Consider the following 17,399-nt stretch of genomic DNA (forward strand, 5'->3'; position numbering starts at 1 on the left):
TTCAATAAGATCCCCCTCATCCTTCTAAATTCCAGTGTATACAAGCCTAATTGCTCCAGCCTTTCAACATACGACAGTCCCGCCATTCCGGGAATTAACCTAGTGAACCTACGCTGCACGTTCTCAATAGCAAGAATATCCTTCCTCAAATTTGGAGACCAAATCTGCACACAGTACTCCAGGTGCGGTCTCACCAGGGCCCGGTACAACTGTAGAACGACCTCTTTGCTCCTATACTCAACTCCTCTTGTTATGGCCAACATTCCATTGGCTTTCTTCACTGCCTGCTGTACCTGCATGCTTCCTTTCAGTGACTGATGCACTAGGACACCCAGATCTCGTTGAACATCCCCTCTTCCTAACTTGACACCATTCAGATAATAATCTGCCTTTCTATTCTTACTTCCAAAGTGAATAACCTCACACTTATCTACATTAAACTGCATCTGCCATGTATCCGCCCACTCACACAACCTGTCCCAGTCACCCTGCAGCCTTATTGCATCTTCCTCACAATTCACACTACCCCCCAGCTTAGTATCATCTGCAAATTTGCTAATGGCACTTTTAATCCCTTCATCTAAGTCATTAATGTATCTCGTAAATAGCAATATTGGCATTTCTCATTATTCAGAAGCGTGGGATAATTCAGAAAGGAGAACCATCCCTGCTTCTTTCATGATCTGCAAAACCACCACTGGAGCAAGACTTCAACAAGATCACTTACATTACATGACCATCACCTTCAGGGCATTGGGATGGTGCAATGCAATCAATGCCAGCCTTGTTCTGGAGAAATACAACTAGTTTCTTAATCCTGACACCAGATGAATGCTCATTTTTAATGAAATGTCCTTGCATTTTCTTCCTCCAGCATTTCAAACCTAGTGTAGTGTGCATGCAACCTCATGAACGACAAGCCTTCAGATTGTGAAATATTTTATTAAATTTTTCATATCGTAAAATACAATTGAACAGGCCTAGCCGCATTGCTACCCTGGACAAGCTTTGTACTAGTGTAATTAAGTGGGGCACTCTAGGCAAGAGGCACTTGTTTGGGTTTTGGTAACTGTTGGGCATCAAGTCCCAGTGGCAGTAACTACTGCACAAGGCAACAAGAACCAAGCTCAATAAAACATCAAACTTGCTGGCTGAAGACATTAAGGCACCTGCTCAAGTTTACAATTGTCATCTCAATTTACAAATCCCAACTGCTGATTAAGTGAATTCCATTAAAAAGCTAGAAAAAAATTTGGCAGACCAATATTGAACCTTAGGTGATGGTTCATTCAAATTCTGATTTTGAACCAAAGCCTAAATTGTAACAAACAATCATCAAGAATCAATTCATCCACATTGCACACACTTTGGGTCAATACTGCAGTTCAGCAGCAGAGTTGGTAAAGGCAAGTTATCTGTTTTGTTCGACCCTTTATATAGAAAGATGCAAAGTGGACAAGCATCTCACAAAGCATAAAAGTGGTCACTCAGGTCATCAGTACTGCAGTCGCAAGCAGGATCTCCAACGCCAATTTACTGTTCAGTATCCCACAGTGCAATACAAAGGCAAGTGCTGGACAAATTTTAAACAAAACTATCACTAGGAAATTGAATGGCAAGTGCAGTGAGCCGACCCAACTGGCACACAGGTCTACGAAGCAGCTCATTTGCTGTTTGGTGTAGCCATCAAGATGTGCAGGAGTTCGCACTTCAAGATCGATTAGATGTCAAGGGCTTTAGGACAATGTCAACAAGGACTTTAAAACAAAAACGTGCAGAAAGAATACAGATTTGTGAACCCAGGTCAACGATGCAATTATTAATTTAAGGGTTTATGGTGAATAAGGTGTTTAGCAAAGCCGAGAGCCACATTTACTACTGTAGTAACCAAATATTGTACATGACCAAAATTTTCTCCCCTTTTTGCTCTGAGTGTACCAAAAACACTACCTTGTCACATAGCAAGCTTTGTACATGGTTCAAGAAAGTCTATTTCAAGTTAGAAAGGCACAGATTTTCAGTGGAGATCCAGTAAATCTCAACATAAATTCAGGTTCACACCAGGACGAAGACCAGTTAAGGCACAAGATAGTTAACGGTTCTTGGCTATTTTATGGAAAAGCTCATAAGGTAAACTAGGCAACTGGCATATCTTAAAAAAACATGGTTTCTAAAATCTAGCACTGCAAATTTAAGGAGTGTTTGTATTTCCCTGTTGAGATCAGAAGGATGGATTTTAACTAGACCACACCCATCACGAATTAGTGGTGTAGATCTTCCAATTTCCTTTGTTCCAGCAATTTGGAGGTACAGCATGAAATCCGAACAAATCTCCACTTGAGATAAGAGTAGAGGTGGGCAACTAGTTCATTCAACCTTTAAAAAGACCCTATCTGGAAAAGGAGAGTTATAAACTAATAATGCTCAAGTGTCAAATGAAACAGCAATAGGGCAAAGACCTTCATATACAGGTCACTCTGCTTCAATGGAGAGTTATAAAACATCTGCACAAGGAAATACCATTTCAGTGAAGAATCCTCCGTTTCTACAACAACACAGATGCAGCGGGCAAGACTATTATTGGTGGCTAGCTGTCTATTCTGTGCAATCAGACCGAGGTAATCACAGGCACCCCTTGTCCAGAGTATTCTTCAAGGTTTGAGGTACAGAGAAACCATGCCTCCATTTAGCACTCATGATCCTGTGCTCAATCGTTGCTTGAGCAGAAGCCAATTCAAATGTTGGCATGACAACATCTAATAACCCTCAACTTGATGAACTTCTTCTAATAACCCTCAACTTGATGAACTTTTTACTCAAATTAAAAATTTGAGTTAGGGCATTACTTGGAAGTGGAGGAGGGAGGGGAGGGGGGGGAGGGGCAGAGAAAAAAAATGTTCAGCAGGACAAATACAGACAATTCATTACGTTGAAGTTTGACCATGATCAGGAGTTGAATCTTGAGGCAACTTCAGGCCAGGATAAAGAGGCACTGAAAGCATTAAGACTTGAAGTTGCCCAAAGAAATTTGGTCCCATCCAAGTCCAAGAAGATGGTGCTAATATCAATTAACAGATTGGGAAACTATGCCGCGTGTTCAGTGTGTGATGGACACGTTTCAGGTGACAAGATTAATATTTAATTTACAACATTCTAAACTCCTGATTATACTCAATAATTCCCTCCAATGTTTAATAATGTTAAGCCGAGACAAAAAATGAACTATATTAAAAACAGTAGATGTAGAGCTGAAATCTTAAAGTCCACCTCCAATTTCCAACAGGCAAGAATTTGGTCATTCTTATGTTGAGGTCTGCCAAACTGCAAAGAAAGCAAAGAATAGATCAGCCACGCGATTACTCATATTGTGGACCACAGTATTTGCATGTTTGTTGTGGAAGTTATAACAAAGGACAGCTTTAGCAGCAGGAAACGGAGTCACACAAGTGACCAAAGCGTCACAATCTGGGCACTTTCGCAGAACGAACACATAGTCTCCAAACTAAACCCAGTAGTTCTTTGCTGAAATAAGACAAGTGTTGCCGGCAGCATTTACTGAGGGTCCCAACAGCCCCAATTTGACACAAGCTCAGAGGTCAACCAGCAAGCTTCTTGGTTAAATGAACCACACCTGTGGCATGGACTGGGAGTTGAAGCAGTAGGGGTTTGTACATTGGCAAATTTGTCCTGACAGTCTGAGCATCACGTACTTTCACCATCTTCTGAATTGAGTTTCCATAAGCAGAGGTTATTGAAGGAGTACTCAAGGGGCAGATTAGGAATTGGAGACAGGCGCAGAAGATGGAAAGGAAAGTAAAGCAAGAATGAATACTCACCAACTATGATAATTATGATGATCAGGATGACAGCTATTAAAATTGCCCACATCTGTTGGAATAAAAGGAATCCAGAGCTTGAATATTATATATCAATGCAGGAAATGTCACTTTTACAGATGCAGCGATAATTCTAATTTTGGCTATGCAGTGTTCCAATCTGATGTAGCAAATGTCACCCATTCCAACTTTCAGCGGGGGAGCCTCCTTTTTATTGACCAGAAGTGTTGTTTTGACAGTTCCACATCTGCTCATTGCATAAAAAGCCTAGTAAGAATGTGGCCAGCTCACCACAAGAATAATTTATGCCAGCAGTTTAAGGAACTAGACTCAATCAAATTGAATTCTCTTGAACAGTCACTTCAATCAGTCACTTCAAGCCAGCATGTTAAAATGGGACTCAATTGCAAGTCAGGATATTTCCATGCGGAAACATGTAATAAAAAAAGTTTATGAAATGCACTTAAGCAACCGATTTATTTTTGTTATAAATATTCCTGACCAGGAACGATAGCTGAAGCTAACTGCCAAGAAAGAAATCACGATCTTACCTTACAGTTCTTCCACCAATATTTGCGTTTTAGTTTTGCAGCACTGGTCTCAAACTGTGACGCCCCTGCTTGCAGCGCATCAGCCCGGTCATCCAGCTCCGTAAGCTTCTGGTCTCGTTCAAGAACTCTGTCTACATTCACTCTCATGATATCCACAACCTGAAGGTGGCAAATAGAACGGAGTGTACAGGAAAAGTCTTGATCATCAATAGGAAGTAAAAGGTGCCTGGAACTGTTATCTGAACCGTAGCAGAGATGCAAGAGTGTAGTTTGGTTTAGAGATACAGCAGGGGAACAGGCCCTTCGGTCCACACCAACCAACATTCACCCATGCACAAGTTCTATCTCAAGGGGCAATTTACTGAAGCCAATTAACCTACAAACCCACGTCTTTGGGATGTGGGAGGAAATCGGAGCACCCGGAGGAAACCCATGAGGTCACAGGGAGAACGTGCAAACTCCACACAGAGAGCACCCGAAGTCAGGATCGAAACCGGGTCTCTGGCGCTGTAAGGCAGCAACTCTACCACTGTGCCACTGCGCTGCCTACTGTGAAGAAACCAGGGGCCTAGATTTTCCTCTGGAATTAGGGATGGGGGAAGTATGAAGGCAAGTTGTTAATCAGTTCTTTTGTCAAGTAAAACAGTTATTCAAAACAAGGGTGGAAACAACGAACTGTTTCTAATTATTGCAAGGAGCCAAAGGATATTGATTTTGAGTCTCTGGCAAGAATTAGGGGAAAGTGCAGAGATTAAAACCTTTATAGCTTGAAATGCATAACCTGAAATGGTAAGGGGCAGGATTTACCCGAGGGTCTCCAATGTACCCATTAGGTACATCGGCTATTGGCAGGAGGGAGAGTGAGTGAATGGTTCAAAAACACATGGGCTCATCATTCTGTGCTGTGCAATTCTTATATCAAGCCGAAATAGGTGGGAGGAACTTCAAACTTTTTATTGAAAGTGTGTTCTACTAGTCTTGTTGTGAAGTACATGCACCTTGAGTGTCTAGACAAATACTTCAATAAAGAATAAAGTAGCAACAGAAAATAAAATTAGATGACTGGATTAGTGCCTGCATTAGATGACTGGATTAGTGCCTGCGTGGTTCTAATGATGTTCAATGTAATTTCTACCTCATAACAGTAGAACTGTAGGTTGAAGTAATTTGGACAGTTTCAGATATAGCCAGTCAGATGCAAGGTGAAATCTAGTAACCCAACAACCCTTTGCAGGAAACTTAATGCATCACTACCAAGTCCCCACAAAATCCTTCAAGTTTGGAGTTGCAAACAAGCAAGTTTAGAACTGGAACAACTGCTCTAAACAGGCTGAATGCCACTGCCGGTATTTCTTTTAACTGAAACAAAGTTAAAAGTGCTTAAATATATGCAATAGGTTTCCAAAACTTCCAGATTCCCTTGTATGTCACCACAAGTCCTGTGCAACCTGCAAGTGATTCTTGACCATCGCAGGTCAACAAGGTCAGCTCAAGGAGCACCAGCAGCCTGGTTCACCTGAAGATGCAAATCAAACCGTTTGTCTAAAAAAGCCCAAGGCAGATCGACATTAAAGATCTGCTCGATCAAATAAATTGTAGCACAACACATGCAGGAGAGTGGTACCCAAATGAATAACTGTTTTAGGTAGCACAAGGGTGATCAGCCTGTATCATTAATGACTATGAGAGTGTTAAGCAGTCAACACTAAACCCAGCTTCACAAGCTCCAAGTTCCTAACATTTATTTATTTCAAGACAAATTTGCACTTCTGAAAGTAAACTTGGTGTACAATCACTGAGCATTTCAGGTTTACTCACCAAAGGAGATGAAAATCATCTTTGGTTCGTAACTCTTAAGTGTTCATTCATCGTAAAGCAGATTTACTTTCAAAAGCACAAATTTTGGGACTCTTCTCTAGCCTGAGTGCTTAGAGGATGAAAGTCGTCTTCTGTAGACGTCTATATTCCAACCATTAAACAGACCTGTGCATTGGGACATGGTTCTTACCTCATCCACTTGGGCCTGGGTCTGCTGCAATTTCCTGTTGCTGCCATAGGGCCCTGGAGCAGTTGGCGGAGTGTCTGGGGGGCATGGGGCAGACCTGCAATAAAAACAGCAGCGTCCTTCAGATCACCACAAATGCCTAACATTTTAGCTTCAACGATAAATATTGAGATTGAGGGGCCAGGTTCATTTCTTCTATCAATCTGTTACACTACAGTTAGCCTACAGAGCAATGGCTCAGCAACATTGCCCCACACAGGCATACACTCTGCACATTAGTCAACATGAAGAAAGGCCACCTGCAAAATAATACTGAACCTAGTCCACAAGACATGAACAAAGAATCCAGCGCCTCTAGGTCAGCTGCAGGAGGTTTCCCCAGACACAAGATGGCTGGCCAGAGAAGAGGGACAACAGTTCGCAGGCCGAGCCGGTCGTGGGCAACGGAGGGGATCGGGAGCTGTTCCAGTAGCTTGAACACGTGGGAATGCGATAAAATTTTGCCACACGTGGCGGCGCTGGAATTATCATAAGCAAAATGAATTTCACTGTGTAATGTTTAATTGCATATGTGAGAATAAATTTCCATTGAACCATTGAGAATGTTAATTTCAACAAGAACATTTATATCTGGAATCTGTTCATCACTAGTTACAAGGAACATTCGTTCCAATAAAACAGAATAGAAGTACCGTAAGGCGCTCCATTTATACAACACTGCAAAGAGTTAGTCTTGCACACTGAACATTGAGAATTCCAGCTTGAATCGCAGCACCCGGTGGTGACATGCAGGAAACAATTTCATATGATTGCAATTCAATGTTGTGTCACTAGAGGGAGAAGTTATCTAGAGCATGTCCTTCAGGTTATGTCAGGGTTCCACACAAGAGAAATGATCGTAAACCGAATGGCCAGAAACACAGCTGCCCAACAATATTTAAATAAAAATACAGGACAACCAAGGGCAGTTTAGCTAAACCAGGGCATTTAACTCGGATTTCTCTGCAAGACGCAACAATATTGCCACGTACAGAGTTTCCACAAGGTGGCAGCAGAAAATCCATCCCACCGGTCTCCCAAATGTACAGCCTGTATACAAGCAGGTAGGTCACCACCAGTGCCAAACTGTTGGGCTATAGAACTGCAAAGCACTGCATAACAAACAAATAGCATGAACACGTGGGAATGCGACAAAATTTCGCCACACGTGGTGGCGCCGGTATTATCATAAGCAAAATGAATTTCACTGTGTAATGTTTAATTGCATATGTGACAATAAATTTCCATTGAGAATGTTAATTTCAACGAGAACATTTATATCTGGAATCTGTGCATCACTAGTTACAAGGAACATTAGTTCCAATAAAACAGAATAGAAGTACCGTAAGGCGCTCCATTTATCTCTCTCCTTGGAGCAAGAATTAGCTCAACACTTTATGCTGATATATATCCTACTCTGGATATTCAGATGACTACAATCCTGTTTACATTAGTTCTGGATCTCACCCACCCCACCATGCCTCCTCAGGTCGGTTTGAGAAATGCAAGATCATGGACAGAACACAGCTGAACGGTACACGATGCTGCTACACGAGTATTCTTCAGCAAACGTCCAAATGAAAACCCCATACACAATATTATTAAGTGATATGATGCGAAAAGCCACTAAAGTAAGTTTTATCTTGATTTCAACCTGGGAGATAAGCAGTAAGCTTTCAACAGGTAACTACAAGCTTAAATGTTAGTACAAGAATAAACGTGGCTACAATCCCAGGAAACACCCCATTCAGACTGCATTGGGATTGTTCAGGGGATTAGTTTAGTGCCTCAGCTGCAATAATGCTGCATTGAGTATATTCAGTTTAACAGTAGATTTCTTAGTGTGCAAGGAATATAGAAATCAGAGGCATCATAACCTTAAATTCCTGACGTAATGGCCAAATAGATTGATTTTTTTTGATGTGTGATTTGTGGCAATAATATTGGTAGCCATTACTCCATTACACTCCAAACATCTTGCATTGGGTCATTCAAAATGCAAAATTTAAAAATGAAGTACAGCAATAATTACATAGTAAACTAAACATGCAACCTCATTGAAAAATAATGGGTAATATATAGTTGGTCTACGTTCATATCGTTACAGCCATGAAGACTGAAAATGTTTTAAAGTGAAGAGCTGTATAGCCAGCTGTTGAATACCAAGGATCCCCAGACAGTTGACAGCAACAGATGGTCGAAAGGGAAGTGCTTGGCACAGATCACTGCACATGAGGAGTACTGTGGCAATCACTCTTGCTTTGCTGTTAACCACAAACTCTGGGCCACAAGTGTTTGTTTTGTGCTCCTCACTCTGTAGGTCTTGAGCACACATCCTGAACAATCAGAAGAGTCACAGGTGGAACTTATTTCAGCAGTTTAATTAGCTATTTCTGATCCCCTAACCCCAAGCATTTAGTGCCAAGTAATATCAGCTAGTTTAAGAGATCACTGGTAAACAGACTGGGTGCACTTGAGTGGATAGATTGAAGATTGAATGTTAGAAGAAGAAGCCAAGTTCAACCTAGCCCCAACCAATTAAGTTCCATTATTAAACCAAGATGGGACTGAATTAATTTTAACAGCTTCTCTTACTCAATTTATAGTGATAGAGGCTTCACCCATAGCATATTGCCAAGTTAATTTTGAACCAGTTGAAAATGTATTAAAGTTTTGCCTGCAACTTACAGCATAAACAGCGCATTCAACCTAACAAGTCTGAGGTGGTATACACAGTGAATTGAACTCCACTACATCCATCTCTTCCCATTTCCAGACATACAGCTTTCTTATCCAATCATGCATTCCATTAACACTTTGCACAAAACTTTCACCCCGCTTGGCCCAAAACAAATCTAGTCATATATCCACAATTCCTTGTATTTAACCATTCAACTGAACAAATGTTGCCTCATAATTAACTATTGGTGATTCACGAACACTATTACATTTAGTCGCATCAGGCAAATGTACACAGAATCCTACCTTTACATTTAAGTTTAACATATCAAACATCACGTCAAGCACAGACTGAAAAAAATGCCAACATGTCAACCTATGTATTATCTGGTAACCACAGGATTTAAATGAGGTGAACACACCCACACAAAGGCTTATGGCATTTTGATTTTTTTTAAAATCCACACCCACAGGGGGAAGAGCCGAGCAGAATCATTGCTTGCTAAATTGCCCATAGGATTTGCTCTTCAAAGTACTGTTTAAGTACTGTTTAAGCATGAAGATACTATACCTCAGCTGTGCACATTTCAGAAATCCTTTTTTCACCATGTAATGAACTTTAGACTGGAGCAACCTGCTCCTTACCCAGACACAAAGTGTTTAGTTTAGTTTAGTTCAGAGATACAGGCCCTTTGGCCCACTGAGTCTGCGCTGACCAGCGATCCCCGTATACCAATACTATCCTATACACGAGGACAATTTACAATTTTATCAAGCGAATTAGCTTCCAAACCTATACGTCCTGCACTTTATAACTGTCAAAGCTCTGAAGAGTAAAAATATGGTCTCAGGTGACCTGCACAATAGTTCACAAAATACTTAGCTTGGAGTGTTTTTCTTGGGTTGAGAAATGCTGTGGAATATTTTACGAAAACCAGTCCATACAGTGCCCTGTAACATTGTTCCGCAACCAAAAATCAGTAATGTCTGGGTATTCTTTTATCGCTCTTGTGGGAACTTCTCAACAAAATGCATATCCAGTGGCATCAAGGGAAAGGACTATTCTGGTGTCTACTGCACATCAGTCATAATTGGGGCAGCAGCAATCTCAAGATTCACTTGGGCACTAGTTTTCCCACAACTAGTTGGTTATGGAAGCTACCAGCCTGTGAATAAAAACCAAGACAAAAGAGGTCACGTTGATGGAAGAAAACTTAAGGCAATAATGAAAAATGAAGAATGAGCGTTTGACGGCACTGGTGTTTAGAAGGATATGGGGAGACCTCATTGAAACTGACCAAATAGTGAAAGGCCTGGATAGAGTGGACGTGGAGAGGATGTTTCCACTAGTGGGAGAGTCTCGGACCATAGGTCATAGCCTCAGAATTAAAGGAAGTTATTTTAGGAAGGAGACGAGGAGGAATTTATTTATTAACACTAATAGTTCAGCAGAAATCACATGTCTGTATCATGTCTTCAGATTAATGAAGAGCATACATGAAAGATTGGAGCAGAGAGATGGAAAGCAAGCTGCCGATTGCTGCTTTTAAGTACATGCGCATTTAAGTGCATCACATTTGACAAAAAAGCTCAGTATTGAATTAACCAGTTAAAAGCACTAATCAATGTTTATACAATGGCCGTTGAGGTCATTTTAAACAGTTATGAAGGAGTTTACTGATGTACAGTGAAGGAATTGACATTTGTTGAGTTGGAATCCAGAAACAATGAAGCTCCTCATCCGTTTGCAATACTGCTTTTGGAGTCAGTCACCAACATCTCCTGCTCTCAGACAACAGACCAAGTGAAAGATGCCAAATTCTTTACATTAGTTTAATATTCAAGGAAGGTGCCCTGATGGACGGCTCAAGTGAAAGCCAAATTCAATCAAACTACACCCTCAAGTGGATACCTAGAGACAACAATTACCATCACTATCCTGCAGCAGAAGACCAGCCAGTGTTTACCCAAAGCTCACTGGCCTCTTCAGAGAAATGCCATCTCAAAGCAAAGTGTAATTGTTGCTGTGTGTAATCAAGCCATTGTCTGTCTGTAATCAAGTCATTGGGGGACTCATTACGAAAAACAAAGACCAACAGACCAGGAGCTTCTGATTCAAATCAATCAGTGAACTGTGTAGGAAGGAACTGCAGGTGCTGGTTTACACCAAAGAGAGACACAAGATGCTGGAGTAACTTAGCGCGACAGACAGCATCTCTGGAGAGAAGAAATGGGTGACGTTTGAGGTCGAGACTGTTCTTCAGTGAACTGACAGCAATCTTCCTCCAGATGACAGCCAAGATTAGAAGAATGGAGAAAAGTGACACGAACTACCAAAACACCTATGAATGAATAATTCAAACTGGATTTGTGTCTTTTTCCAACTTTGGTGTTTCTGAGCGCCTCATAATACATTATGAGTGCACTTCAAAATGAAATTAAACGCAGAAGATTTACAAGGTATGCTACAATGTGAAAGGCAAGCAGAATAAAATCTCACCCAATGCCTAAATACTGTATGTTGCTCTAATGTCTCTGTATAAAAAGGAACACACAGCTTTAAAAAAAACCCCAATGAGTTCAAAGTGAGCAAGAGGTTTTTTTTTCTGTTCTTTCCCAGGCAAGGGAATGCTTCCAATGCTTCCTACTCAGCACTTCTTTGCTGGTGAAAGATATAAACCAAACAACTTCTTCCATTTCACTCTCCACCACAAGCTGTTTATAGAAATTGTAGCACGAAGCCCAGGTCTAGCTGAAACTTATTCTAAAACTGCGCAAGTGTATGCAAAAAATTCACGTTCAACTACCCTCGCTGACGAGACTCAGTGCGAAAACTAGGAAGTCACAGATAAAACTGTTCTTAAGATCAGATGGGAAGATCCATATTGTGGTTCCAGCAGGGTGGGGAGAGTGGAGGTGGAGGCAGAATTAGCAAGATTTTCTTTTAGACAGATCATCATCATCAGCTTGATTAGATCCCCATAATACATTTCAAAAGTCAAGAAAACTCTTCCAGTGCTCCAAGATCTATTTAACCTTTGCCATAATGACCAGAAAAAGATTTATGTTCATATCACATTACTGCTGCTTTTTGGGGGGAGAATTTCCATATACATTTGCTTCACGTTACTATGTACCTGTTGTGTGACTATCATCAGGGGCGTGGCTGTGTTCTGCAGCTGCGGCTCACCGGCAGTCTCTCTGTCTTTTTTTTGTTTTTTGTCTATTGTCATCGTTTAATGTACGTTTTGTTCTATTTTTAACTCTGTTTATGTGGGGGGTGGTGGGGGAAACATTTTTTTTCTAATCTCCTTCTCAACGGAGATGCGACCTTTACCGTGTTGTGTCTCCGTTCGAGCTACGGCCTAACATCGTGGAGTCGACGGCCTCCAGCTGGGATCGACCTTGAAGACTCCGGTCGCAGGGCCTGGACTTACCATCTCGGAGGCTTCGGCCGTGGGCCTTGCAGACCGCAACATCGGGAGCTCGCAGGTCCCTGGCTGGCGACCGGCTTTCAGGAGCTCCAGCTGTAGCAGCTTCGACCGCCCCGGAGCGCGAGGTACGATCGACCCCTCATCGCCCTGCGTGGCCTGGCCGCGGCACTTTCCATCGCCCGGTGGGGGCTCAGGACCTTCATCGGCCTGCTCGGCTCGGCTCTCGGACTTTCCATCGCCCGGTGGGGGCTTGAAAAGTCGGGAGCCTCGATCACCTCGTGGCGCCACGGGAGAAGAATGAGGAGGAGATAATGACTTTTCTTTGCCTTCCATCACAGTGAGGGTGTGCCTGGAGCAATCACTGTGATGGCTGTTTGTGTTAAAATTGTATCTGTGTGTCCTGTGCTTTTTGTTGTCTACTGCTGGACCCTGACGTGAGAGGACGCTGGCGCTGTTTGTTCGCCGCTTCTCCGTCAGGATAGTTTGTCTGTTTGTTTTTATGTTATGACTGTTTTTGTAAAGCGCTTTGAGCTTTTGGTAAAGCGCTATATAAAATAAATGCTTATTATTATTATTATTATTATCATTGTGAAAGTAATAGGCATTCTGAAATCCTGGAGTTGTAAAAGGGCATGAAATTAGAACGCTTCACAACCTACAGAAAATTGTCACAAATTAAATACAGTGCTTTGGAATCTTCTATATTTACATGCTGGAACCCAAAGCACATGCAGTTATGTTACAACATGATAGCTTCAGTCCCAAGAAAGCAAAATTATAAAAATTCTGGTCTCAATCCAGGCAATGGATATTGGATAAGACGATGCTGGCAGAAATACACCAAATAGCTGTGTAGCATCTCAAAATGAGAACTACTAATGGGTCAAAAGACAACTGGCCTCTCTCTCCCTCCCTCCCTCCTTCTCATATTCACTTTATGCCACAGGCAACCCAAGTATTTGGGAATTCTCAGCCAATAATCCATCAATTTGTAAATTGATTGGGTCAAGTCTGTAGTCACTGCAGCACTTTGTAAAATATTTATAACTAGGGAAGTGCAGAGTAGGAAAAATAACCTTAGACAAGCTAGAACCAATTAAAGTTACAGACATACGAACAATCAGCCCAAGAGCAAGGCCCCAGTATAAGGACTGATGTTGAGATCCAGTGGTTTCAAATCCATTTCTGAAAAACTAACACGTATGCTGTCTCCACAGGAAAAAAAAACCTTTTCCTCAAACTCAGAAGGGTCACTATCATAATCTGAAACAAGCAAAATTAGATCATGCAAGTCAGCTGCTCAAGAGACAACAAAGACAACTTTATATAAAACATTCCATGTAAAGTGCTCAGTGTCAAACAGAGGCAGGTTCTCCAGACTGGTGACTAACAGCTTGTTCAGACTCCAAAGTTTAGAACCTAGGCAGCACAAAACTAGATGTACCCTCTTTTTCATTGTTTTTATTCCACCTACTAGCAGCTTTGCTTTCATATTCTAAAGTTCTAAAACCTCTAAAACTCACCATTTGCCTCATCCCATAACATCTCTGAGCAAATATAATTAACTATCCCATCTCCCCTCATCAGTCTCAGGCATTGCATGATGCTCTTGTGAAGCACCTTAACATTGCTGTTCGAGAAAAAAAAAGATTCAAATACTGGGACCAATGAATCAAATAACCACACCCCAACCAACATTGCATGTGCTGACGTCAATTCCACACCATTTTACAATCACTTCACTAGTCCCAGAGGGTGGATGGCATGCAACCCCAGATATTAATTGGATTTAAAAAAAGTAACACAGTTTCAATGAACATTTGAAAGGGATAAGTTGACAGAGCCTTCTTTTATTGAGACTTGAGATTCCAAGATGTTTTATGCCAAAACCTTCAAAAGCCCCGATTGATTTATTGGATTTGATTAATTTGATTTAACAAATTCAATAGACAATAGGTGCAGGAGTAGGCCATTCAGCCCTTCAAGCCAGCACCGCCATTCAATGCGATCATGGCTGATCACTCTTAATCAGTACCCCGTTCCTGCCTTCTCCCCATACCCCTCACTCCGCTATCCTTAAGAGCTCTATCCAGCTCTCTCTTGAAAGCATCCAACGAACTGGCCTCCACTGCCTTCTGAGGCAGAGAATTCCACACCTTCACCACTCTCTGACTAAAAAAGTTCTTCCTCATCTCCGTTCAAAATGGCCTACCCCTTATTCTTAAACTGTGGCCCCTTGTTCTGGACTCCCCCAACATTGGGAACATGTTTCCTGCCTCTAATGTGTCCAATCCCCTAATTATCTTATATGTTTCAATAAGATCCCCCCTCATCCTTCTAAATTCCAGTGTATACAAGCCTAATTGCTCCAGCCTTTCAACATACGACAGTCCCGCCATTCCGGGAATCAACCTAGTGAACCTACGCTGCACGCCCTCAATAGCAAGAATATCCTTCCTCAAATTTGGAGACCAAAACTGAACACAGTACTCCAGGTGCGGTCTCACCAGGGCCCGGTACAACTGTAGAAGGACCTCTTTGCTCCTATACTCAACTCCTCTTGTTACGAAGGCCAACATTCCATTGGCTTTCTTCACTGCCTGCTGTACCTGCATGCTTCCTTTCAGTGACTGATGCACTAGGACACCCAGATCGCGTTGAACATCCCCTCTTCCTAACTCAAATAGAGATGAATAACTATCGGAGAGAAAAGATTGGTCAATGACTACGTTTCAATTTCACCAAAATGGTCGAAGACACAGAGGTATTGAGAGGTAGGAACAGAAATTTATTATGACCAGCATGCACACTGGCATATTTTAACATTGGGGCAATTTTTGGGAAATCCCATGATGATCATTATATTAATTGGCACTATCTTTAATTTGCTTTCCAACAACACTATTTAAGGAGATACAAGAGACTGTAGATGCTGGAATCCCAGGCAAAATAAAAAAAACTACCAGAGGAACTCAGCAGGTCAGGCAGCATCTGTGGAGGGAAATGGGCAGACTGCATTTTGGGCGAGGACTCTTCAACACTGCCAATTTAATTCATGCCCGACAGTCAATGTTCTGAATTATGCTGCCAGATGGCTCAGTTGATGCAAATCACCAACGAGTTGCAAATCAAAATTGACATTAAATATTCCATTAGAAAGAGCAATCCAAAGCTAAGGAATGCCAACGCCAATCTGGAAATAGTCAAGCCCAGCTGGGAATGTCTAACAAGTCAACTCCTCAGAGCTACATGTAATCTAATTTTGATCAACTTTTGACACATGACACAATTTCACTGGCGAGATAGTGCCACAAATTGCCTTTTGGGCCAGTTTGGAGACCCGTTAATCAATTACCCTACTGCTAATTTCAAGGTCCCTTACTGTTCAGCAAGGCAGATGAGCTTTCAATGTCTTTTCACTTATGACGATGCTCATTAATCTATTGACTTTTTGACAAAGTTTTTACACTGAATTTAAAATTCTCATTTAATCTGGTGGGATTTGAACTCAACCAAATTTAGTACAAAGTTTTGGAAGTAGTGACAACAACAAACACTATGAAGTCTTAGCTTTAAGAATTGGGAAGTATACCTTGACATATCCAACCACATATTAATAAAACCATTCGTTCAAACATGTGGTCAGGAGTCATCACAAAATATGAATTTAAAAAATGCCACAAGAGTTTTAATCAGATTAATCTGAACACTTCCCTCCTGTATAACATTTTTCTCCGACATTTTGTCAACACGGCTTTCATGATAGTTCAAATGGGTTTTGCATCAGAACATTCCCCAATTTGTACACCCCATCTTGAGTAGGTCAGGTGATTCACTAAATTTCTGAGGAACTTTGCAGTTAGAGGAAACCCAAAACAATAAAGAAACACGCGATTTTTCCATTAATTTTTTTTAAAAAAGCATGATTAGATACCCACTAATCCTCCAGTTTTCAGAAAGGGTTAACACTACTTGTTGCATTTTCATTATCTATGATTGAAAGCAGCAGCCAAGAAATCTCCTGGGAAAAACAAGCTTGATATTTTCCAAAATAGTCAGCAACTTGAACTTACGAAAAGTACAATTCCAGAAATGTTTCTCTCCCTTGCTTCAAAACCAAGCCTCAAGGAAGGAAACTTGTCGAACTTTAGAGACACTGACAGCAAAGACTACAACAAATTTCCTACAAACTCCAGCAATTGGAACATTTTCTCATAATACTCTGCCACCAACTGAAGGTGGGGAGTTTTTGTTTTAAATGACCCTTCACTGACTGACCGGCGGCCCGGTTCCCCCCACCCCGCCCGCGGCCTTGCCTCAGCACAAGCCTGGGATTGGGAGTGGGAGAAAGAGATAAATAAAATGCACGCTAGTGGAAGGGAGCGAAAGCTGAGAGGCGCGAGGAAAGAACTTACATGTCTTCTCACAAAGAGACGTCGACGCAGCGGCCGGGAGTCGGGTGTTGTCCTCAGCGGCTCGGAGACGTCACGGCACCAGCGCGGCCTCCACTGCCAGCGGCCTGTTTACCCCTCCCCCTCGGCCTCGGCTCGGCCCCGCCCCCCGGCCTCTGCTCGTCCCCGCCCTCGGCCTCTGCTCGGCCCCGCCCCTCGGCCTCTGCTCGTCCCCGCCCTCGGCCTCTGCTCGGCCCCGCCCCTCGGCCTCTGCTCGGCCCCGCCCCCCGGCCTCGGCTCGGCCCCGCCCCCCGGCCTCTGCTCGGCCTCGCCCCTCGGCCTCTGCTCGGCCCCGCCCCTCGGCCTCGGCTCGGCCCCGCCCCCCGGCCTCTGCTCGTCCCCGCCCTCGGCCTCTGCTCGGCCCCGCCCCTCGGCCTCTGCTCGTCCCCGCCCTCGGCCTCTGC

General features: G+C 42.5%; 1 protein-coding gene across 1 annotated transcript; it reads right to left on the reverse strand.

Moving 5' to 3' along the window:
* Nucleotides 1–938: 938 nt before the first annotated feature.
* LOC144608004 (vesicle-associated membrane protein 3-like) lies at nucleotides 939–17,093 on the reverse strand. The gene is made up of 5 exons (XM_078425228.1): nucleotides 16,960–17,093; nucleotides 6,396–6,489; nucleotides 4,388–4,546; nucleotides 3,837–3,888; nucleotides 939–3,321 (listed from the first exon to the last, which is right to left on the reverse strand). Coding segments are annotated over exons 1-5 (327 nt in total). The 5' UTR covers nucleotides 16,962–17,093; the 3' UTR covers nucleotides 939–3,301.
* Between the last annotated feature and the right edge of the window lie 306 nt (nucleotides 17,094–17,399).

This window comes from Rhinoraja longicauda, chromosome 30, assembly GCF_053455715.1.
Source record: "Rhinoraja longicauda isolate Sanriku21f chromosome 30, sRhiLon1.1, whole genome shotgun sequence".
NCBI lineage: Eukaryota > Metazoa > Chordata > Chondrichthyes > Rajiformes > Arhynchobatidae > Rhinoraja > Rhinoraja longicauda.

Excerpts from the sequence above, each read along its gene's own strand:
- LOC144608004 (XM_078425228.1), bottom strand. Across the intron at positions 4,547-6,395 it reads CCCAGGCCCAAGTGGATGAG|GTTGTGGATATCATGAGAGT; the intron begins GTAAGAACCATG and ends TGCCACCTTCAG. Across the intron at positions 3,889-4,387 it reads ATTGGTGGAAGAACTGTAAG|ATGTGGGCAATTTTAATAGC; the intron begins GTAAGATCGTGA and ends TTATTCCAACAG.